Raw genomic sequence first — 25,388 nt, 5'->3', positions numbered from 1 at the left:
AATCTAACAATGTTATGGACGAATGAATTGTTTTACATGAAACGGATTATCATTTTATCTGCTTCCTGACCGAAAGTTGTACGCTAGGTGGCATTTTATTGGTAGAAAACGATAAATGTTGGATGACGTTTTACGTGTAGACGCTAATTCCTTTATGAAGGTTAATACGTGCGAGAAAATATATAAAATTGCAACGTTTGTCATTACATATAGTCCATTTTCTTCTTTTCTCTTCTAATTACGCACATTTTAGTGCTTTGCGTTTCTAAAATTATTTCACGTTCATTTAAGGTTAGAGCAAAGCGGAGTAAAGTGGAGAGGACGGAACAGTGCCGGTTGAATGAAATCGAATAGAAACTCGAGTTGCGTTGCATCCCGTTGTACTCGTCTAGTGAACTTTAACGATGCCACCAGTACCGTAAGCACCTGCGAGCAAGGCTTGCGTACCATATAGAGAGCCCGGTCGAAGTCCAAGTCCTACACCGAGACCTAATAGTCCTGTGTTCCCGGTGACCAGGTTTGTAGCGGATAGTGTCGGCCCTGCTAATAGTTGTTGCCTCAATATAGGAGCACCCAGTAATGTCGTCTGGAAAATAATCGCGTCGTATAAACTGGTGAAGAAATTAGTAGGATGGTTAGATTCTTCAGCGCCATCTTCGTTACGATCCGATTTCAGTGACTGTCGTGATTTTCGCGATGATGACGTGAGTTTTGTTCAGATTGTAATTGTAGATAATGTATTGTTTATAAAAAAAGAGCGTGTATAAGTGTAAACATTTTCAGAAAATTTTACAATTACTTTCCTGCCTCATTGATCTCTTTCCAGAATCGTCCAATGAGAGAATTGCATTTGTTGAGAACTAGCTTATACTTGTTAGGTTAGTTCGATTTTCGGCCGTCTCACGACAGTCGTGAACACCGAAAAAAATTAAATTTATGCGAACCAATTTGTTTATGAATAGTACAAGATATGTTGAAAACGTTTGTTTTTTTTTATACACAATTTTGGAATCAATGAATTATTGAAGTTAAAAAAAACAAAAAACCCATGATTTCTGGATTCTACGGAAAAGCATAAAAGAAGAAAAAATGGGTAATAATTTTCAGTCCTCTAAAATTGACCAATAGAACTGCAGCAAATTCCCCCACTGAAAAAGTAAAAAAGCAAGGATTGGAAGCACGTCGAAACGGACCTTAAGAAATTGCATCGTTACGTGGTTCTGCGTCGTGCTGACAGTAACGTTGGTACAGGTTATTTACGAGTAACTGGGAAGAACAAAGGTGAACGTACAAATTTAAGTAATAGCGTTCGAAGAATTATTTTCGAGGAAAGTTCATCGAGTGGTGTACGTTGTACAATGCTATTTGTGAACTGCGTGTACAAACCCTAAGTGATTCTTTGTATATGATCAACCGCGTGTCGTTCTATGAATTCTTCTCGATGATGCACGCATACCGGACAAATTTTCGTCGCTTTTTTGGGAACCAAAGTCTCGTCACTTTTAATTGTTATCTATATATGAAACTGTTACCTCTACGAGGCCATGTTTAACAGTAAAATGACTGTATGATATATTTCCAGTATCGAGAATGCTAAATTTTACAACGTATATTCAGCTTTTCGATAGCATTCCGGAATGCGTTAACAGAAGTTGATGTAGCTTTCAATTATGCCGCTGTTCGACGAGATAAATCTGCAAACTGAAGAATTCTAATTGTAAGTATTAAGAACGAACCTGCGGACGGACAGCCACGCCGGGTGCAGTTGTGGCGATGACTGATGTTGGTCGTGCAAGTACGGGTGATGTAACAACGGGTCGCACAGCAGTCGCTACGGGAGTAACTGGTGCTGTAGCGACTGCAGTCTTGACTGTGATGCTAGGATCCTTTTGAACGACTGCGTTGAAACCGTTGATAGGATCGGCAGCGTATGAGACCACCCGACGCGAACCATCTGGTTCGATCAAGCTATAACTACCTTGAACCACGTCGCCGTTACGAGTTTCTTCTTGGGCTTTGTTGTCACCTGAAAATGTACCATAGATATAGTACGTAAGGAACGTTTGGGCCGCCGTTAGGTTTAAGCTACTTCCCGCGTATACAACTGTGCACGAGACAACCCAAGTTCACTTACTCGTAACGGATTGTAATCGATAGATAATACGTGGTAAGTATTACCAATGGGGTATACCCTCGGGGTATGACGGGTATACGATCGTTTTTTGCAAATACTTTGGAAGAATCGGTGAAAAATTTGAAAATGAGAAAATAGGCGAATACGTACCCGTGAGGCCATCGGCCACGCTATAACTGAAACTGTATTGAGGATTCGGATCGAAATTTTCAGTTCTGACTACCGTAGCCGCGGCTGGTGGAAGTGCGGCGGCTACCGTGGTCGCACCAGGGGCGATTAATCCAGCGCTTTGCCCGATTATTCCAGCACGGGCGACGGTTATGAAAGTAGCCAAGTATCCGATAATCTGTATGCATTGAAGAAAAGAAAAGATAATAATTAAACGTTGCATTGTTTAACCTTTGTTTTTCTGTCGTTGTATATACGCGAGCGCGCGTCTTAAAACAATGCTTTCACTTTTTCAACAGAGATGCTAGTACCAATGGAAAGGCAATTATTTGTATGCGACGAATTACTTTACAATCCATGATGATGAAAATTCAGTGTCGTTCCGACGTTGTCTTCTGTAACAACTGTGTGCTGCTGCTTTTCGGTAGCGAGCATTTTATACCACTTGGCATCGATTGATCCCACCCTCGACTTTTCATCGGTGACACCTGTATCCCGCTGCGCGGTAATCGTACTCCAGTATATGTGCACCATACTTATCGTAGCGAGACGAACGAATGTAATAAATCGTCTTGTCTTCGTATGTATAACAGATTTGTTGAACGTATATCTTTTCTGCAAGCTTTTGCCGTTCGTATGGCAAAGCCGGGCCCTATATCGATTAATAAATACAGGGGTCGATGAAATAAAAATGTTTCAGGTTCGAAATACGAATGGTTGCTGAGATGGTTAAGAAAAAAAACTGATTATAACGCGTAGTACGCTGCCTAATTGGGGACGTATCGCTATGCATTGAATGCTGTCTGTACGAGACGTTATTGAAAAACGCTGTTGAAGTTACTAAAAAGCAATAGGTATGGTCGTCGACTGCTGAATAAAAAAAAAATAAGCACTATTCTTGTTGGACCGTGTATTTTTTATATAATAAAGCGACGTTTTCCGATGTCCGTCCTCGCGCGACGCGTACCATTCGAAAAAATATCGAAGGGTAGAGAAATCACGATTATTTTACAGATTTATGCAAAATCTGGCTTGTTCGCGTAAGTAAATATCGGTGTCTATGTACTTGCGATGGTTCCAACGTTAAGGGGTATTGGATTGTAAAAAAGTTTACTGTGTCCATCGAATGAGTAGAAAAAAGAAAAAAGTGTAGTATACCCGCGTGTGTGTGTATGTGATACCCGATAGGTCGGATTATGTTGTCCTAATTATCAGTGTATATGAGATTGTCGGAGAAGAAATTCAATACGGCCAGTATAGTTTGTAAGCGCAAGATCACGCATTAGCTAATACCGATGTAAGTTAATAATTTTATCGGCGTCATTGCGACACGTTTGGCTACGAAATCTTGGGGCGGCGGTAAGTAGCGATTGTACTGAAAATGAATCGTGCCGGCGATATACCTTTGATGCGTTTCGTTTATGTGGGTCACGTAACTCTAGGAGTATTCGCAGGAGTCGCGTGACATCGAGCTCTCAATTTTCGTAATTTTATCTCATCTACCACGATCCAATCCAGTGTACGTATTTTACGTATACAGATGACCGATTGCTAGTTACGCACGTTCCTCCGACTGCCGGCAGCCGTTCAAGAGCGATAAACTGTTCCTAGGTTACGCAGGAGTAGGGGCTTTCTTTCGCAGGTATAAAAGAACAGGGATCGCTTGGACTGTGAAGATCATTGTACGAACCGTCCGTACGTCGGTTATTAAAATCGCATCTGGTAATCATTGATCGTAAGTTAATCGACTGTGGACAATTACGGGATATCCTTACGGGATTGTAATATGCACAAAAGTAATTGATTTTATTTTTTTAACGTTCTTACAATGCGACGTACATGATAACAGAATATCCTCAGTAATTACGATGTTACTGTCGAAATACAATATGGTACGCGTGTATATACGTCGCAACATGCAGGAAATGTTGAAAACCATCTAAATTCTACTTTAAGAAACGAAGGCAACGAAATTCACAGTGCAACGGTTTTTTCTCGGATTCGGGCATTCTTTGTCGCAATTAGACGGTACGATTCGATTTGCGGATGAGAGTGGTGCACGAAAAAATTCGCGTTGTTGTCCGTGGAGGTAAAATGGCTGATAACATGAGGATTGGTTGGATCATTCGTAAAAATTTTAATATCCATAGGTCGGTAAAGGCAGCAGCGAGCGCGCTAGTGATCCAGGGTGCGTCCATCAACAGATACAGTCTGAGGAAAAGAAAATATCGCTTTTTGACAGTGTTTATTCTTAAGTGGTTGTTGCTCGCAGTCGCGACACTCGTAGCCTTTTGTATCAGAATCATTTTGTATGATGTGTAGCAAAAAAGTATGGTGTTCGCGAGACAGGCGAGAGCTGGAAATGTCGTTACGTAAAGAATAACGGCCAAGTTTGCACCATCGTCGAATTTGCTAAAATTCGGCCTGATAGGAGACAACTGTGGAAGCAACGGGGACAATTCTGCAACGCAAGCTAAGACTGTTGGTAAAAACGAACCTCCCCATGTCCAAGTAGCATACGTCAAAAATTTCTTTTTTTCTTCTTGTCGAGTCGATCCGGTTGGTAAGGTGTAACGAAATCTTGTGATCGCTAACGTCATGTCGATGCAAATAACAAAAAGCCAGAAAGTCGAAGATATAGTGAGAAACATAATCGTCAAACCTGTAAAGATGTAAATGTTGGACTGAATGGGTACGTGACACAAAATGCAAGCTCCGATGCCTATTAAAATTCCGTTCAAAATAATTTGTGAAACATTGTAACATATTACGGCCTTGTTGTACGCTCGCTTGCCGAGGCCTGGAACAGCGGCGTAAACGAGTACAACGATTAAGTAGGGGATAATGTAAATAATATTGGCAAATATCACTATATTGGCACCCCAAAAGTTCAATGAGGTGAACACGCTGTTACATTGCCATTGTTGTCGTTGTCGTTGCTGTTGTTGTTGCGGTACTCGCTGTTGCGAATGTACCTCATTTTCGTTGATTCTGCGAAACTTATCCGTCTTGGTATGGAAGCTGTTGATACTGTTGTAGTCCCGCTGTCGTAAAATTTTAATGCGTTGGATTCTGCGAACGCACTCGTTAAAACAGGAACGCCTTAGATCCATTCTTACGTTGGTGCTTGCATATTTTTCTTTCCTCCCGATTCGTGGGTTCGGTGTAACGTTTGCCTCGAACGTATCTGAAACGTATCGCAAATAAATGCAAATAATTTCAACAATATCTCTTTTCCCTTTCTCTCTCATATCGATTTTTATATTAATTTCCATATTAATTTCATACATCGCATACTCACTTTCAAAACAGGCTGTACAGCAAGACATATCGGATACGTTGCCGTGTGGATTGTACGAAATCGTCGACAATGTATGATTCGAAATTCTGAGGGTACAAAAACTTTGGTAGTCCTTAACGAATCTATCTACGCTAACGAAGCAACATTTTCGTAAAAGTTCGTTCGACTCTCTACTGTTACGCGCGCAGTGCACCGAAGCACAAGTTACGCAAAATAACGTAAATACGATGCCGTTCGTATACATGCGTGATGGATCGAATTTAAGACGTACCATTCGATTTAGGTATATATGTACGTTCACGTTCTGCAGAAGGGAACTACTATCTTGAAATGATTAATTCGTATTTACGATATTTTGAATACGCTTCTTAGTTTTTTTTTTTTTTTTTTGCCAACACATTGACGTTCTAGCAAAGATACCGCAAGCAGACGCGCATCTATCAACTATTGAAGTACGACGCTAAATGAATTTCCTTCTTTGTACATCTACTATTCCTACTTGTCCTCCTTCGATTTCCCGACTTACTCATCTTTCCCTCTCTCCACCGATTACCTGTCGGTTGCACTGCTGACCAAAGATTCCTTTGTCTAGTCTCTGATGTCTCTGTGTGATGTAAAGACATCAACATTTCCAATAACTTTTTCTTATACGTCCTATACTTTCCGAGATCGCTACCATGTTGCAGTGAATTCTGTCTACAAGTTTTGTCTCCGTGCATTGGTGCCGATCGCTTAGCGACGTATCTTGTTACATTACCCGTCGCACAGCAAGAATACGCACGTGGCTTTCATTCGAATTCGAGCTGAGCGAAACTCTGTTTAGATAAATTACTGACAGAAGATCTAGGAAACAATCTTTGCAACGTATTCAAAAATCATCGAAATCGGAGATGAGATATTCGTTCTATACCACAGTAATTTCGTTCAATACCAATTAATGAAACGAGATGGAAGATGTCTTTCTTAAACGATTTGACTTGTAATTTGGTACAGTGTACAGTAACTTTTGTAACATAACAATCGAATCTAAGGAATGATAAAATGTACGATGTTTGAAACATTCGGTTCTAATGTGATAATACTTTCGTTCGTATTGAAATAAAAATATGATTTTCTTCGTTGCTTGGAAACGTATTTTCCTGCCCAACTTTTCAATTTAACCTTTAACGTGTCATTGTATCGCATCGTATCGTATCGAAAGTGTAACAAATTTTCGATTTAAATAACAGATAAGATATATTTTCATGGAGGAGTTCCCACGAAATTTCCTCGCTTTTCATCCAAAAGATCCAACCTATGGTACGTTAAATTACGATATCGGAGCTTTAAATGCGCGTCAAAAAAGAGACGTGAATTTAAGAAAAACCATCCAAAGGAACGAAAATGAAATATATTTAAAAGTACATCCAGAAATCAAAGGATTGATTTCGATTTTACTTAGGTAAATTGTTTGCTCTCTTTCTTCGTAATTCTATCGTGCAATGGTGGTTAAATGTAGCTTGAAAATGCACAGGCATGTACACTTACCGTATTTCTCTTGTACATTTTGGAAGGAAACGAAATGCATAAATGGTCGAATCTATTCTCCATAGGTATATACTGCACAGGCAGCCGACGATAAGTGTTCACGAAACTATGGGCGAGTTTTTCAATAGAAGACGTCACCGAATATTGCTAGATCTTTTGAAGTATTTCTTGCATACCGATCAAACAACATTTGACGATACGATACGAATGTTTGATTGCAACGAACGACCCGTTATTATACCCCATAAATCGTGATCGAAGCAAGGGGAGGAATCGAAAGATACGGTGCTTCAAATAATTTATGAATTCAAAAAATGCCATATTTTCTTCTCCCTGAATGAATGATTTTCAATAAACGAGATTGAAATAATTCAATTAACACGATTGAAACGTTTTCATTGACTAGTAATTTCAAGTGGTGATTAAAGGAAAGTAACAAGACGTTGGGTTTCAGAGAAAAATGGTTGAACGTGTTTAGCGAAATCATTAATTTTGTGCAAAGTCATCGATATCCATACCGTGATGGCAATACGTGTATATATGTACGTATACCTATCGTGTACTGTACATCTGCTCCTGAGAACCACGAACCGACATGAGAACCTAGCGCCGAGAACCAAAGTGGTTCCGAGATTCAACGAGGATATTCGAACACAGCCGAAGGGCCGCGTGGTCCTCCAATAGAACGGCTGCACCCTCAGTCGTGACTCGATCGTCGCGGTTACTTGGTTATTCGTTGGGGAGAGTGCGTTGGTGTAAAAATAAATGAATATTTCTATTTTATTGTAGTCACGTTCGTTACACTCACATATCGTTCGATAATTGTAACAAATTGTTTAAACGGAAAATGGCAAGTACAATGAGAAGTGGAAACAATTATTGGAAGAATAGAGAAACGACGCGCAGCTTGACAGTCGGTCACGAAGCGATCGATTTCGGAAGGAACGCCGCCGTTCTTCGAAAAAACGGAACGAATCGATCGTCGAGTACCAATTGTAGGGAATAAAAGAAGATCAAGCAAATGGATACCTAATAGGAAACGCAACGGATTCAGTGTGATTCTACATTTATCAGTGGCAATGAGGACGCGCGGCTTGGATCGATCAAAGAATTAGAATAGTTCTCTCTCTCTCTCTCTCTCTCTCTCTCTCTCCTCTCTTCTCTCTCCCTCTCTCTCTCTCTCTCTCTCTCTGTCCCCCTCCCTCGTCTCTCTCGCTCTCCTCTTCCTCATCCTCCTTGCCTGCTCTCCTCTATCCTCGTCCCTTGAAAAGAATGAAAGTGTATTAGGAGAACGTGAACAAATCTTCGGTGCATTGCCCGTGATTCGATTCTCTTTTCCATGCTCGTCTTCTTCGTGCGTGCGTGTACTTACGGGCGCGTGTGTGCGCGTTATTTTCGATACATGTACGGGCTTCTGCGTGTACGTGCGGGCGGGCGCGCGCGCGTGCGGGTTCGACGATGTCAGAAGTTCATATTATGAAAGCAATTGTTGGTTTTGCTCGATAATAATGGAGTCGGTGCTGATCGACAGACGGTCAACGATTAAACGTTAAACCATCTTACGCGAATATGTATAAACGTTCGTACGTATGTGCGTTATACGTAGTACGTGTACGCGTAACTCGTACAGACGATACATTGACACATACATAGATAATGCGTGTGCGTAGGTGGGTATTGGATATAACGTGGGTGTAGGTGTGTATTATTCGTACGCGCATACGTGCGTGTATTTTGTGGTAACGTGTAACGATATGGAAATGAGACGCGCGCGCGAGTGTCACGCCAAAAGATACGCCTCTCGCCTGGAAAGCTACTCTCTGCACCAAACTCGAAAGGAGAATCCTCTCGCGAGTGGTCGTTCTTACCGGTTTAACCTCATCGACGTCGAGCGTGTGTTTCGTGTGACTTTGATTTTGTTTACCAGAGTATGGGTTGAGCTCATCATTTTCTACAAAGTGTGATCGGCATGTGTTGACACCAGCTTGCAACGATTACGAAGGGTCTCGTTCGTGATTCACGACCATCCCCAGAATCTTTGGGCATCGAAAAGAAAAATGCGCAACGAGTGGCTAAGGAACTTGTTCGCGACAGCAATTTTCGCCCTTATGGTACACGGTAAGTCGAGTAAGAACATCCTATACTTTCGTTTTCCTTTTGTCTTTGTTACCAAATGTTTATAAATGTGTTAAAAATGGTCACTGGTTTTCACGGTTTTTCAATGTGCAGCGTGGTGAAAAATCTTCGAAACACTTATTTTTACAAAGCCAAACGCGCGCGCGCGCATACGCACAAAGCCAAATGTTAAAATATATACATACATATATACATATCGTTACCCGACATCGCTGTATTGAAACAGACAATTTTTTGTGGTACAGATAAATATTTCTTCAGCCGTTTTACGTGAAAAATTGTTTGTGTAGTTAGATTGAAAATTTTCGTCCGACAGATTACGGCGAATCAACAAGTTCAGAGTTTGCTGAAAACGAGTTCAAGTAAAGATATTTCCTCTTTTATTACGCCTCATTGTCAAGTGATAACAAATGAGCAAAGAAACGGAGACCAACGATAATGTTCTCCGCGAAGATAAATCTTTTGTTCGTAAGTTCATCCCGTTGAATCAACGCTAGGAATGAAAATCGAGTGAAATTGGAACGATAACAAGTTGGTAAATGATAAATAACGTGTTGGAAAGTGATTGAAACTGTTCGAGAATGGTGTTGACCATGAGGGACGAACAATTGTAATTTCTATAGAAGCGAATAATTTTTCAGTGACTCGAAATACGGACAAACCGGTTTCTAATTCGATTTACGTTACTGTGTTTATTGTGCGTACCGCTCTTTCTAGTAGCGAATGAAAGATGATCAGAAATTGAAAAAGACTCAATTTTTGCTCGACTATATCGAAAACTCGTTTGCTATATTCTTAGCTCGTACAATTCAATTACGGTTAGGTTCGCTTCAATTCAATTGTAGAACGGGAGCAATGGACCTGGAGTGTCGATCGCAGAGGAATTACTGTAACCAAATGTTTAGTTAATCAATGGGATTTCTACTAAGCGAAAGTCGCATAAACAACGATCGAATTGTACGATATACGCGAAACAATTGTACATGACAGTTCCATACATAGTTTCAAGAGGACCGTACTCGTGGTTTACCTTACATAAACGTACCCCTCTGTACGTTGTAACTTTGCGGTCTTTTCCTTCGATCTTGTTAAAAATATTTTATTTTACACGTTTAATTGTTCGTGTTTTTCTACATCTAATTGTATTCGATTATTTCGACTATTAAACGAAACGAATACCGGAGATATTGTGGAAAGAAATCGTTTACAAAACTCGTAGCAAAGGAACTTTGCGTATGTAAAAAGTATAGTACGATACGCGACAAACGCTGAGAAATGTTTATCATTTTATATCGAACTCTCTACTTTGAACAAAGTTCGCGATCACAAACAATTGAGACCTTTAGGAAAGATTCGATGTTGGTTGTGCTCCAGTAAAAAGCCACGCTCCGGTGATAGGCATTGGTTGATCTATTTTTGTAGATGGAAAGTCTCGCGCGGAGACAGCCGAATGTTCCCGATGGTAAACGAAACTATTAGGTTATGTGCGATGCTCGGCTAGAAACTAAACGGCGATTCCCGCGAAGCAAATTTACATCTGTAAACCTTTGAACGAACGCGTGCTACGAGGCGTTTAATTCGTTACGATACATGCGAGAGTTGTTAACATTTTCAGGCACTTTCGATACCTGTAAATGTATCTGCGAACGAAAATTTGAACGGATTCGAACGGTAACAAACTTGTCGAAATATTTTGGTCTTTCTTCAAGTAACTACTTGTCCGTAAGCTAAGACTCGTTAAGACACGATGGAAGCTGAATTGTTTTTTAATCTAGTCTATCAATAGTTTTCTTACTTTGTAACATGGATGAAAATGAAACGTTCATTTATCGTCTGTATTATTATCATTTGCTTCGTCTAGTTATTTTTATGTATCGTCAATAGATTCATAAATGTTGCGTTACGTACATCTGTCTAACTCTTCTACGGAATTTCGATGATTCAATGATTGTTCGAACGGCAAAGAAACATTGACACGAGTCTCTTTTCGAAACGTTTCGCATTTTTCACAGAAGAAATCGAATAATCGTATGTCGTACTTTTGTTAAGGTCATCGTTGTGTATGATGCAGATCCACATCTGTAGGGAGTTGTGCATCGAACCGATTATAAAGGCCGCGTAATATCATAGAAACAGGATGAACGGAAACCGACAGAAACTGGCCTGGAATAGAAATTAAAAATCTGAAGCTGCTATTTTTTCCACAACTTTGGACAGCCCTGCTTAGGAGGGCTTAGGAGGCAGTCCCGAATAGGGTGTGCCGGTCGAACCCTCTTGGAGGGTTCAGCGCGTCTAGGTTTCCCTCGCCTCTCAAGGAATTCAATGGTTATTCCCGTTTCGTCTTCTACCTTCCCCTCTTACAAGAATATCTTTCTCAGGGATCGAAAGTAATGAAACTGTTTCTTTCTATCTTCTTTTTCTTCTTATACTCTAGCCTCCTTTCGCGCGCGCGCTAATCCTCGAAATGTGTAATAGTAATACTTGTATCGATCTCACAAGGTATTATATCATTTTTTATGTACACGGCTTAGATCAAGAATTGAAAAGTGTTCGTTCGAAAGATACGGAAAAGTAAAAATAATGCAAAGAATCGTGGTGGTCGGAAAATAGAACAATTCCCTCGCGACGGTTTACAATGGTATAGCTTTGGATATTCGCCAAATTTACTCTACCACTTTGCTTATATACTTTGTACTTTTAAGCCCACCTCTTTCTGTTTCTTGTCTCCTCTTTGTTCGGATTTTTTCCGATTCCATCCATGTTGCACATACTTTACGGAAAAGTGATGAATTGCGATATATACGTACAGTGGGAAATGTTCGAAATGAGGTAACGACGGTACAGATAATTTTAAAGGAAAAATTGGGAGATTCGGTATAGCAAAGTATAGAATCAGCAAAGACGAACGAACCAGCAGAACCGACAGAGCTGAAGCGCAACAGCGCCAAATCAATACCCGCGTTGCAGTCGTGAAGTCGTAAGTCGAGTCATTGTTCGTTTACAAGTTCCGTAATCTGTGCTTTTTGGTAAAGATTAAATATACATTTCGGAACAGTGCTACGAATGATTTCGCTCACTGCTTCACTCTCCGTTTCAACTCCGATAAAGTTTTTTGCAAGATTGGTCAACTAAGGTAGTCGTAGAATATGATATCAAATAGACTTCGTGCGAGTACAGATATATCGATGACGGATGTTCAAAATCGTTGAAAAGTTAAACAGAAAAGATCGTGAACGAGGACAGGGATGCGGACGGACGGGTGGATGGAGAGGAAGCGGCGAAAAATGATACAAAAAAGAGGTGGCTAGGAGAGGGGGGAGGGGGCTGGAAAGAAACAGAAGAAACACAGGGATGAATATGATGGAATACAAAAGAAAAAGGAATGACAGCGGGTTGGCAAGGAAGGTTGCTCGGATAGGTTGGTTCAGAGAAGGTTAGAACTGAAATGAAACGAGATGCCTCAGGCCTGCTGAGCGCAAGAACTGTTCGTTGAGTTGGTTCGCGTGCGCTCACGATTCGCTGTTCAACAGCGAAATATGAAAACACCGGAGGCGATTTTAATTTAGCCACAATGTCTATTGTTTCCAAATGCTGAGGCGAGAGGACGAAAGAAAATGTTCAACTGTGTGTACGCGAGGCTAAAGAGCGGCATGCTCGGAACTGAGGAAATGAAAATTGTTATCCTTTCCATATAGTATTGTTTCCAGTTTTAGTTCGGCACCTGAACGCATTTATCAAATTCTTATTAGTTGTACAAACAACATGTACTTATCGATCATCGAATCGTATCCAAATTTAAAGGTTCTCAGAACATGCGTACGTCGAGAATGACGAATCTGATTGTAGTGTGTTCTTTCTTGAACGTCGATGGAGAATTGAAAAAGATTACTCGGAATAGAATGAAAGTTTGTTAAAACGAGTCGATAGGATGCGCAAACGTTTCGGGATTCGAGTAAACGTTCTTGCGAATGATGTGAAACATTTCTGGAGTGGGTTTTGCTTCGGACGTTTGCGTTCCAATAGGATTTGCAAGCTGCGCGACGCGATTGTAGACTGCTTATGGTCTACGGGTCGTATCTGTACGTTCCAAGAATAATTCAGAATCCGTGTAGCGATATTGAGATAGTTGAAATATCTTTGTCGCGTGTATGGAATCTGTCGCCGGTGTATAACACAGTTGTGGACATATGATAGGTAGATAAAGATAGAGATATATACGTAACGAGAAAAGGCAGCGCGCACGCGCGTTGCCGGTGTAAGAGGCAGAATATTTTGGTCAATCAACGAAATTTCTTGTTACAGGGCAATTGAGATCACCGCGTATAACGGAACATCCGTCGGATATAATCGTGGCCAAGAATGAACCGGTAACGTTGAATTGCAAGGCGGAAGGTAAACCTCAACCTGTGATCGAGTGGTACAAGGACGGTGAATTGGTTCAAACATCACCAGGAGATGTAAAATCTCATCGTGTTCTCCTTCCAACGGGATCGCTATTTTTCTTGAGAGTGATGCATGGAAAAAAGGAGCAAGATGGAGGTGTTTATTGGTGTGTTGCGAGAAATCAAGCAGGTTCCGTTTCAAGCCGTAATGCAACCTTAACCGTCGCAGGTAAGCTCCGATGATCCCTTCCGCGCAACCCACGTACACAGAAGTTCTTACGTTAATAACTTAATTGTTATTCTCGAATAGATTTATTAGAGCATAAATTATATTTCAATTCGATACTTTTATAGCGATGAGAATTGAACAAATTGGAATTGATATACACGTGTACGCGGAGAAAAGTATAAGTGCAGGCGCGCGCGCGCGCGCGCGATCGCAAAGAAGGAAAGAGAAGGAGAACAGAAATCGATACGGGGTTGTATCTACACAGCGAGCGTATGCTCGACCAACGGGGTGCTGTGTATACGGCCTGATGCAGCATAGTTTGGTTTTGCCAAGGTGTGCGGTAGTGTGCCATCATAATAAATATGTATACGTACGTGTATAGCGTGCAAAAATCTCTGCCGGTCATTTAACTAAACTACTTCTTAAAGCGTTAACGATGTCGTATCCGTATGTAATGCGGAATAATGATTAATTGAAAACAATCGCATTCCTATTTTCGTTATTTCTCGAAAAATTTCCGTAGCACGTAAAAGTTGACAGTCGTGAGAATTGAACGTCGTTGCGGTAACTATACATTTCATTGGACGGAACGAAAGAAAAGCTATTCGGAGAACGATTCGCGTTACGGTTCGGTGTAAATTGTATAACGGTTACGATTTCTCTCGATTACGCATACAACAGTTATTGGTTGCCAATCTACCATATATATTCGACAAGAGATAAAACCCGAGTAAAACGGAGACATTCGATCGATTCGACCGATTCAAGTTGCCCGAAGATACTACTTACCCTTACGGTTCTCTCCCCCCGAGTTTTCGTTTCTTCGGTTCTCGCCTCGGTGAAATAACACCTATCCATCGTTTGCTTTCAGCCCTCTTCTTCTGTTCCCTATTCGGACCCCATTCGGTGGGTCCCTCGTTCGCTCCATCCACCGCGTATCGATTAGCCGGACGGCATAGTACAGACTCTGCTGCGCTGTGCCGCGCCTGGGTTACAGTACTTCCCATAGCTTTTAGGGGAAAAGAGGAGAAGAAAACGAGAGCCCGAGGGTCAGGTCGAGATAGATGGAGCAGGGAGATGTTACAGCTTTTTTAATCCCAGCAGAGAACGATGTTCTATATCGACGGATTCGTTGATACCAGGTGCCGGCACGATAAGCGTTTCCGTTTATTCCGTCTGTACAAAGTCGAAAAGCCAATCGGAGGAGACAGCTCCTTCGCTGGCGATGATACGCGTACTAAACTGAACTGAACTCGGAGATGGGGGTCTCTTTTCTCTTGTCTTCGGAAAGATTCGATCGATCGTCGTGTAGATGTAATCGGTAAATAATCGCTTAAGAAAATGTACGTATACTTTGTATCGGCGGATAGCATTTCTCAGCTTTTTCCCTCCCTTTAACTGTTGCTGGTGGTATTCAACTGTCGTTTGTCCGCGTTGGATTGAAAAGAAGGCAAGTTCTTTTTCTTTTTCATTGTTTATTCCGTATCCTGAGTTTCATTTCCACTGGTTGGTGCGCCGCTGCCCGGAAGGTCATGAACTACGTGTACGGAAATTTGCACACGAATGTAATACGTTTATGCAGAGAAACAGGATGTAAGAAAGAATACGAAAGTTCTTCTGTATGTTGCACGCACACGGTGGCGTGTTTTCAACGGTTGAAGCAGGACAGCGTAAAATGAAAATCACAGCCCCACGCAAACACAATGAAATTTGTCTCTTATTCTCTATACATTCTATATGATATATAGAATGTATAGATTTATGTACGCGTGCGTATAATCGAAGTTGCCGGCCGGTCAGTTATGTTTTTCTTCCCATACCAACACTCTTTCGGTGGACCTATGTTGCACGTTCAGTATATACTATATACAAACGCATTTCAACTGATAAAGAGTGAATGCTGCTGGTGAAACAACGGCTCCATTCACTCAATCCCAATGGTGTAGTAGGTATTTCCGGCGTGGACAGCCAAGTTTGCAAAGCACAGTCTGAGGGTTGCCGCGCATACAAACGTTTATCGTGAGTTGCAATCTACGAACACCGCTAGATATCGAACGGCCACGATCGCATTCAGATTTCCCTTCAGGTTTCTCTCGCGATGCGATTTGCCTTTGATTTCGTCTCGTCTGTTTATTAAAAAGTTCTTTCTTCTAAACTAAGGGCTAGATTCAAATCTATCGAAAACATTGAAAAGTTTAAAAGCTATTAATTATTTAAAACATTCGATAGAGTTTTATATAATTTCTACGTCCTCGTATGCGTGTAAACGTACACGTGAGTACGCATACGTATGGGCACATACAAACCCGGTTTCTATCCAACATGCGATGTACCTCTGTGATATATGTATATACGCGAGTACGTCCAACTGCCACGCCTACCGACACTATGGTTTAATTGAGTAATCGAGTATCCTCGCAACGTTACTTCAACCGGGAGGAGAATCACTTTCGACTGTGTATCCCCGTTATCCTTATCCTTATCTTTTCCTCGCCGTTTCACTCGTACCGAACATTCTTTTTTCCTCTCCGATAATATTTCCTCTCGCTATTCGAATATGTAACTTGGGTAGCAAACCAATTGATTTTATGCAGGTAACACTCGCCATAACAATAATAATAATAATAATATTAATAATAATCAGAGGAAGAAGAAGAAGAAGAAGAAGGAGAAGGAGAAGGAGAAGGAGAAGAAGGACATGGTACGCGGTGTCGAAGCTTCATCTCGAGGTTCTTCTATCCGATCGGGACAAATATCGAGAGTAACTAATGTGTGACGTGAATTGTCGTTTACTCGGTCGACTTGGGAAAATCAGGAAGTTCGTGTGACACGAACCAGACAGATACGATGCAATTTAAATGTTAAGCGAATGGTCACCGTATTCCGTACCTTACCGTACCGTACCGTACCGTATCGTATCGCATCGTATCGTATCGTATCGTATCGTATGGGCAGATACCATAGGGAACGTGTATTTTATCAAGATAGGGTGTGCGTGTTAACGGGATTCGTGAATTCAAATGCGACAGTTAAATCGAATCTGTAGTAAGTAAGTAAGTACCGACGAAATTAGCCAAAGATATGAAATTAACGCGGGAAACGTAAGAAATAGTTCTAGACATTAGCGATACTATTATATTTCTGATCTATGCATACGTGTAAATATATTTGTTTATATTATTTAAATTTTACATACGTATCATAATCGATTTAATCACCGAGAGGGTAAGAAATTTGCCTATCCTCCGATGATTGTCTATCGAATAGCATAACACGAAAGCACGAATGCTGCACACTGGTGTCTATTTATATCGAATCCGTGGGCATACCGGACCAGGCTGGCGCGTCGCGAGCAGCACTGCTGTGCCGACAATTCCCGCATCAACGTAGACAACTTTAAACACGTCTCGAATTTAAGGTAAATTTAAATCGCGATTCGTCGAATTAATTGACGTTGAACGCGCCGAAGAAAGGTAAATCTGAATTGAATTTCAACGAATCTCTGATGAAAGTAGATGTTGCGCAGTACGTAAGAATTTTTGGCTGATTTCTCGACACGCCAGAGATGCAAAGGTATAAACGAGTAATGTAAAGTAAAATGTTGAAAAAATCATATAGGAAATGTGTGCATTTTATTTTGTTACGCACGCACGATTCGGTTCCGAGTGCACGGAGAACCGAGCGAACCGGCCGGTGCCAGGGGTACACAAGTATAGATGTGTACACGTATGTAAGTGGTTACATAGTACGCAAAGGTAAACGCACGCGCCTGCTTAGGTGTATGTGCGCGTGGATTCGTGATCAACTATCCGTATACGGATATTCTGATACGTATATACTTGCACCCTCTCTCCCCGGTATATCTGTTGCACACATAGAAACAACGGTCACCTTTCGAGACTCTGCAGGCACTATCGAACAGTCAGCCGTGCGATATGTAAGCATGTTGGTTAACGTATACCCATGCGAAGATAGTCCTGTGGCCATTTGCATTGAATGCGGTCTTACCAACCGAGCGAATATTCCTTCTACCTCTACATGTACCATACGTATACACGTTAAGTAGGCAATGCAACCACTTCTCGCTCTTTCTAACCGGTCTTTCCGCCATTGTATTTGTATTTACGCCGTTTAATTTCTATCCGAATATGGTGGTAAAAACAGTGATTCACGAGGGCTTTCTTTGGCTCGAGTAAACTCGATAAACTTTTTTGTTTAGTGGTACTGCTCCATTATCGATTCGTTCCGAAACGTATACACCTCTCGGAATAATAAATGACTGACTTAAGAACTGAATTAAGAATTTCTCTCACGGGATGAACGAAAGCAGAGAAGCTAGAGCACTTCGTATTGTTAACGAGAAACTAATAGCCGCTGGTTAGTTTCGATCGTTCGAGTCGTTTGCGTACGATCATCGTTCCGTCCGTCGTACAAGAAGAAAAGAGTCCCCTCTCCCCCCGTTCTACACCGAAGAACTCGTCTCGCGCAGATGGTACTACTCCCGCATGGTCTAACAAGCGTAGCCGTTTCCTCCCGTCCATGTAGAGACGACGCGTGGCGTGTAGGGAACGACGCGCGCCTGCTGCTCTCTCATTAGTTGGTTCCTGCGGCTCGCGAAAAACCCTGCGGGGTTCTATGTGACCAGTAGGGGTGAGACCAGGAAAAAAGAAGCCAGGGGTGCGACGGGAGATCCAAGAACCCTTCAATTCTTTCGCTCCAGATCTAGCGTCCGTTAATTGGAGGTTGTTTGACTACGCACCAACTTCGCTCTCCCTCTTTCTTTTTTCGAGTTTGCACTTTTTTTGTTCTTTTCTTTTTCCTTTTCCTTTTAAACTCGTTCATTTCTCCCGTTAGCTAGCTCTTTATCCGTTTGATTTCAAGTTAACTTGCCTTCTTCTGGAACTTTCTTTGGGGTTCTATCAGAAAAGTACTGTACTCGCGCCAGAAGAGAGAGAGAGAGAGAGAGAGAGAGAGAGAGAGAGAGGGAGAGAGAGAAGGGGAAGCGTTAGAAAGTAGATGAAAAGCTGTTCAAACTGTATTGCACGAGTATAGGACTGTTTGTACGGCGCTAACGATGAACAAACAGAGCGGAACGGCTTAACCGATAACACCGACTATGTCTCGTGACTCATCGTTCACTCGGAGACCGAACGAAGATGAAAGAAGGACAGGGTCTGGGATGAGCTTGGTAAAGAGATGGAGATGGAGATAATCCTATTATTTGGTTTAACCCTTCTCGTCTATACGTAGAATAATAACATTATTTAATGTTAGTTCAATTCTGAAAGGATTGTTTCTATACACCCGACGATCGTTTTTACCCGACACGTTGATCGTTTGTTGCAGTGTTAAGGGACGAATTTCGCGCGGAACCGCAAAATACGAGAGTTGCGGCTGGAGAGACCGCTTTACTCGAGTGTGGCCCACCCCGAGGACATCCAGAGCCAACGTTGCACTGGAAAAGGAACGGTCACACGATTGATTTGGACGCTACTAAACGGTAGTTTATTGCACTGTATCATAGATGACCAACAACATATATATATATATATATATATATATATTAACAACATTCGTTGTTTCTTCTTTAGTATCACTTTGGTAGACGGGGGAAATTTGATGATCTCGGATGTCAGGCAAACGGATCAGGGAAAGTATCAATGCGTCGCCGAGAACATGGTTGGCGTGAAAGAATCTGCGGTGGCAACTTTGACAGTTCACGGTAGGCAACCTAAGAAAGGGATGAAGAAAAATAAGAAAAATCTGAACGACAATCCAAGTTAATTGTTCGCGTGTATTTGTCGTTTGTTTTTTGTTAGTGAAGCCATTCTTTTTGTCGACTCCGGCGAATCAAACGATCCTAGCTAATCAAACAGCCGAGTTTGCTTGCCGCGTAGGCGGTGATCCGCCACCCAAGATTCTTTGGCGGCGAAGCGATGGAAAAATGCCGATCGGGCGGGCGCACATTTTGGATGACGAAAGCTTAAGGATCGAGAGGGTAAACTCTCAGGATCAAGGGACGTACATTTGCGACGCTGAAAATAGCGTCGGCGCCATATCAGCGAGTGCAACTTTAACAGTGTATTGTAAGCCTAGCGCGTGCTTAGCCCAAGCTCGTTATAGTTTTCTTCTTCTTCTTCTTCTTCTTCTTCTTCTTCGTGTTCGTGACGATGGTTCACGATTCTGTTTCGCAGCGAGACCTGTATTCACCAGTTTCCCCAAGGACGAGATAGTCGGCGTCGGATCGAACGTTTCGTTTTCCTGCGCTGCTCGCGGGGCGCCAAAGCCTTCTGTTTTTTGGACCCGGGAAGGTTCTCAAGAATTAATGTTCCCGGGTAATGTGTACCAAGGGCGGTACAAAATCGTCGAGGATGGGAGTTTACAGATCAGAGGAGTACTTGGGAAAGACGAAGGACATTACGTTTGCAGCGCGATCAGTCAAGCCGGTGCGAGCACAGCGATGGTTTTTCTTCAGGTACCTTCTTTAAACTTATTTATTCGTTTATTCGTTTATTAACACGCGAATTGTCGCGTGGCCAGGTTACGTCGGTCGAAGAGGCTCCACCGCCTATTATCGAAATGGCAGCGACGAATCAAACATCACCGACAAAGGGTGAGATTTCCATGCCGTGCCGTGCATCCGGAAGACCAACTCCAAAGATCCGATGGTACAAGTACGACGAACTTGTGCGACTCGGTAGTGAAAACGATCGGTTCGCGATCGCGAGCAACGGCACTCTTTCGATAAGAAACGTTCAAGTAAGCGACACCGGCCTCTACAAGTGCGTCGCATCCTCCGAATCCGGAAATACCTCGTGGACTACCAGTTTGACCGTTAGCCCCGGAGCGACTAGTCAGGGGACAGCGACAGACTTTTCGGTTACCGGTCCCGCGAGCGTGAGCAAACCGAGAATAGTGAATACTACGAGCAACGCGGTTACGCTCACCTGGAGCCCGGTTCAGGAGGTTGCTACGAAGATAGTCGACTACACCGTACAATATTTTGCTACGAATCCAAAAACTAGCTGGATCATCGCCGGGGCAGGAATAACGGACGATATCTACACTGTAAGATAGATTACGTAATTCGATGAAATGTTTGTTGAAATAATCTATTTCGGAACTTTTTACACTTTCTTAGGTGACAAATCTGAAGCCCGACACGAGTTACGTGTTCCTTGTTCGTGCCCGCACGAGTCAAGGCCTTTCCATCGCTGGCCCGTTTTCAGACGTCGCGCGTACCAGCACCAATCTCGACCAGCACGCGATTCCTCAAACCGAACTGATTCGAGCGAGAGATCGTCTCAACAGGGAGATTCTTTACTTGAAAGACGTTCAACCGCTGAGCAGTACCAGCGTGAAGATTGTATGGGACGTAAGTGGATCGCGAGCGTGCAACTCTTTCTATTCGTTTCCTCGAGAGAAGCTCTTAACACCGGTCCTCTCTGTCCATGTGAACGTTTAGATACTCGGAGCGGCAGATTTAGTCGAAGGCTTGTACATAAGGTACCGTGAAGTTTCGGAGAAGCCGGAATATCGAATGGTTACGGTATTAAACGCCGGGGCAACCAGCTACGTCTTGACCAATCTGAACAAGTACACGCGGTACGAATTTTTTCTGGTGCCCTTCTTCAAGACGATCGAAGGTAGACCGAGCAACGTGAAATTGACGACCACGCTGGAGGACGTTCCTTCCGGTGCGCCCGAGAATGTTCACGTTGGCATGATAAATGTGACTTCGGCGTTCGTACGTTGGTCTCCGCCACCGAAGAGCACGCAAAACGGACAATTGATAGGATACAAGGTAAAAACTGACCTGTGAAACCGATCTCGCGTTTACGTACGAGATAGACACGATTATTTCTATTGTTCCTTCTGTTGGCCAGATTCAGATAAAGAGCAACACCAGCAACAAGATTCTGGGTCAGATGTCTTTAAATGCGTCGACGACCTCGGTGATTATAAATAGCTTAACGACGGGTGGTCTTTACACGGCTCGCGTTGCCGGATTCACTCGCGTAGGGCTTGGGCCCTTCTCGAGTCCGACTGTTTTAAACATGGATCCAGGACAATTGCAACAATTACCACCGCGAACGGATCCGAGCCAGAGGAACGCCTCTGTTGTCAGCGAGACCTGGTTCCTCGTTTTAATCATAGCAGTCGTGTTCACTGTGATCGCCGCTTCGTTGGGCGTTTTTTACGTACGTCGAAGACAGGCGATGAGCAAACAACTCGGCCACTTAAACGTTCCAGTCGGCACAGCCAACGATATTTGTCAATTAAATAAGGACACTCTCTGGCTGGAGCGTGGTTGGAGGCCGACCAACACTCTTCAACCTTCCTCCACCGATAAGGATTGCGAAACAAAGCTACTGGGCAATCAAACTCAGATCGGTTTACCCCCTGGTATCGTTGGAATGACCGGCTCGGAGTATGCCGAAGTTAATCTGACAACGTTTTACAACACTCGGAAACAATTGCAAGCTCCGCCGGAACCATACGCGACGACGACGCTATGCATGCCTACGCGTAGCCCGGATTCGATAGAAACGACTGGTCGAAAGTCAAACTCGAGCGACTCTTGCCTCAAGCCAGATTATTCGAGTTTAGATTCGAATTTGGATCGAAACAAATCGACTGTATCCCCGAGCAGCGACAATGCCAGCAGCGTTTACAATGCGGACGATAATCAGGAGGCGCAAAGAAGAGTGCATCAATACAGAATGCCGCTACCGAACGAAAATCAAGCCCCGAATTGGTGCGACGTGCTACCACCTCCACCGGATCATCCGCCCTCGTTCGAGGGATCCCTTGGCTCCTCCAGAACGCATTCGCACGCGCATCAACACCAACACCAACATCCACATCAACATCAGTATCAATACCATCATCACCACCATCATCCGCATCAATATCAGCAGCAGCAGCAGCAGCAACAACAACAACAACAACAACAACAACATCATTACCAGCAGCAACAACAGTCGCAGGAGCAACAGCAATATCAACATCAAACAGCGTTCAGCCCTCATTTAGGTAAACGAAGCATCGAGAGGCAAAACGATTTGGACCTAATGGCTGGTACCGGACTAGCTTTGGGATTAGGTTTAAGTTCCAGTTCAAATTCAGGCTCCGGGTCTGGTTCCGGATCTGGAGGTGGCGGCGGCGGAGGAGGCGCAGGAGGTCCTAGTTCCGGCTCCGGATCAAGAAATTCTCAAAGTCCACCCAGTCCGCCTGCCAGAGGGACGAATAATTTAGGTGGATCGGGTACAATATGGAATTCAGGTTCGAGTCAACAGTTACAGCCGTTCGAGAGTTCCGTTCAACAAAATAACATCCACCAACAAAGTAGATACACAAGCTTGCCGCCGCAAACGAATCCACCGCAAATCGGAGCCGCTTATCCGCAGACGTACGACTGTTATGAATCGTATAAGAATAACCAAGAGAACGAGTACGAAAGCGGTTCTATTTTGTACGGGCAACGAAACTTGGATTCGCCATTGGAAGATTATGATTCCGCGTACAGCCATATGAACCGAGCGGATTCGCGCGCGGAACGATCGATTGGGAACGAGGAAATATATCGGCGAAACGACGAAAACGTTTATCAATCGGAGAGCCTTTATCACGTTGAGAACGACGATTGGGATAGAAAATCTTGCGATTCGAACGCGCACTCGGATATTTGTTGCTCTTGTTCCGAATCGAGCTGCCTGTACGGGAACACCCTCGAATACAACGATCAGTTCGTCTCGTCGTCGGCGAATTGTCTTCATGGTAAAGGCAGCTCGCGAAACAGGAACGACAGGAGTCCGCGTGGAAGGACCGTTAGGACTGCTTCACCGATTTATAGTAGCGGTGACAGTAATTACTCTTGCATTTCGCCGAGGCAATCTGGTAGTGCCGGCTCGCAAGAAAGGTCGAGGCATAACCGTGTGAAAGGTTGGTACATGACGATTCTACCTCGTCCCACATATTGTAATTGTATCATCGATGCCTTTTTTTTCTCTTCTTTTCTAGATAAAGTGCCTAGCTTCTCGAGAATCGTCGGCTATCCTCAGCATAACTCTTCAGCCTCGAACACAGTAAGCAGTTCTGGAAGTCAGAGATACAACAAGCTGAACAATGTTTTCGTTGGTGGTGGTGGTGGTGGTGGTGGTGGTGGTGGCGGCGGTGGTGGCGGTGGTGGCGGTGGTGGCGGTGGTGCTGGTGGTGGTGTTAATAATACGAATCCTGCTGCGGAATGTAGTCGGCCGGCCGACCTTCGCGATGGCTAACGTCCCGACGATTCCCCGAAGCGACAGGGAATTGATCGTCGTTGCACGATATAGAAACGATTGTTTCATTTCGAAACGATTTACTTTGATCGCAACGAATCGTAGCCGTCTCTCTCGCGCGCGACAACAATATATAGTCGTACCATACGGTTAACGTACGAGTACTTTTTTCCTATCGCTGCCAGTGTCGCGCGAAACTCTTTTTATCGGAATTCTGTTCCTGCTGCTGATCGTTCTCTCCGCTCCGACCTCGAAGATATTTTAAAAGGTAGTTGCCCAAGAATAATGTACGGTAGTTGACCGTTATCTGACTTTTCTTTCTTTGCTCAACATATACGCCCACTGCCATTGAGTAACAATGACGACCGATGATGATACGTATTTGTCCGTAAGTAAACGGAACGTAGTAAAAAGTCACGGTTCAAAAAGGCAAGAATGAATGGAGTGCATTTAGTTGAATAGTTTTTCAAATCGGTAGTCTTTATACACATACATATACATATACATACGCGTACAAGTGATTGATAGTTGACGGTTTCGACGTATGCATCGCAATTGACGGTTGATCCGCGGCGCATTTACTTTGAGAGAATGTGGCGCGTTTATTTTTAGAGATTCTGGCCACATCGAGTACCGTGCAGCTCTATTATTTTTCGATGTAACGTTCCTAAGTGATAAAGAAAGCTCTTTAAAAAACGCGACTAATTTAAGTCTACGTACGGCGGTAAAAAATTAACGAAAGCTAACCACACGATGACTGACACGTAACAAAAATATTATATATGGTCATATCGAACAATTTTGTTCTATTCGTGTATGTATGTACATACTATACGTATATGTATGCGCGTGTGTACATGCGTATATATTATTTATGTATCTATCGGCTTCTTTCTTCTCTAAGCAACCGAGTGGAATAGTTGAGAATAGCTGTTGTTTTATCGTACTCATCTTCGACAAGTTAACCAGATATCAAGCAATTACCGGATCCCTTCGGCGCCCCGAAGAGAAGAGGACAAAGTACCGCGAATACGGTGCAAGATTACTCGCCGGATCAGCTCGCCAATGGTCACAAGTGCAAATCGAAGGCCTTTCTTTTCTTGTTTTTAGAGAGAAAGAGAAAAAGAGAGAAAGAGGGAGAGAGCGAACGGGCGAGCGAGCGCGCGCGCAATCGTTAAAGTGTGTTCTGTATGCATCGTAACGAACCAACTTCGATCGCTGAAGTAACATT

The 25,388-nt window shown here is 43.0% G+C and overlaps 3 protein-coding genes across 6 annotated transcripts; 1 reads left to right on the top strand and 2 right to left on the bottom strand.

Annotated features, from left to right (window-relative positions):
* Positions 1-280: 280 nt before the first annotated feature.
* On the bottom strand, positions 281-2,842 carry Cpr5 (cuticular protein 5). The gene is made up of 4 exons (XM_076898113.1): positions 2,650-2,842; positions 2,285-2,480; positions 1,737-2,026; positions 281-586 (listed from the first exon to the last, which is right to left on the bottom strand). The coding sequence occupies exons 1-4, from the start codon at positions 2,659-2,661 to the stop codon at positions 389-391; spliced, it is 696 nt and encodes a 231-aa protein (XP_076754228.1). The 5' UTR covers positions 2,662-2,842; the 3' UTR covers positions 281-388.
* A 1,457-nt stretch (positions 2,843-4,299) lies between these two features.
* Positions 4,300-5,271, bottom strand: LOC143425731 (G-protein coupled receptor Mth2; the record flags this gene model as incomplete). Its single annotated transcript, XM_076898734.1, has 1 exon — positions 4,300-5,271. A coding segment is annotated over one exon (948 nt), but the record flags the coding sequence as incomplete, so codon positions are not given.
* Positions 5,272-7,777: 2,506 nt separating this feature from the next.
* On the top strand, positions 7,778-24,271 carry LOC143425059 (roundabout homolog 2). Of its 4 annotated transcripts, none has more exons than XM_076897521.1 (11): positions 7,778-9,248; positions 13,569-13,877; positions 19,224-19,377; positions 19,469-19,599; positions 19,697-19,963; positions 20,072-20,352; positions 20,418-20,945; positions 21,019-21,252; positions 21,343-21,681; positions 21,764-23,822; positions 23,901-24,271. In XM_076897521.1, exons 1-11 carry the CDS (start codon positions 9,188-9,190, stop codon positions 24,155-24,157), a joined length of 4,620 nt encoding a protein of 1,539 aa, XP_076753636.1. In that variant the 5' UTR covers positions 7,778-9,187; the 3' UTR covers positions 24,158-24,271. The 4 variants fall into 4 exon arrangements, with proteins under 4 accessions (XP_076753636.1, XP_076753637.1, XP_076753638.1 ...); XM_076897522.1 differs by lacking the exon at positions 7,778-9,248 and adding an exon at positions 9,591-9,734; XM_076897523.1 differs by lacking the exon at positions 7,778-9,248 and adding an exon at positions 10,861-10,937.
* The last annotated feature ends 1,117 nt before the right edge of the window (positions 24,272-25,388 follow it).

The sequence above is a fragment of the Xylocopa sonorina genome, chromosome 7, assembly GCF_050948175.1.
Source record: "Xylocopa sonorina isolate GNS202 chromosome 7, iyXylSono1_principal, whole genome shotgun sequence".
Lineage (NCBI taxonomy): Eukaryota > Metazoa > Arthropoda > Insecta > Hymenoptera > Apidae > Xylocopa > Xylocopa sonorina.
This window is presented reverse-complemented; position numbering and strand designations above follow the sequence as displayed.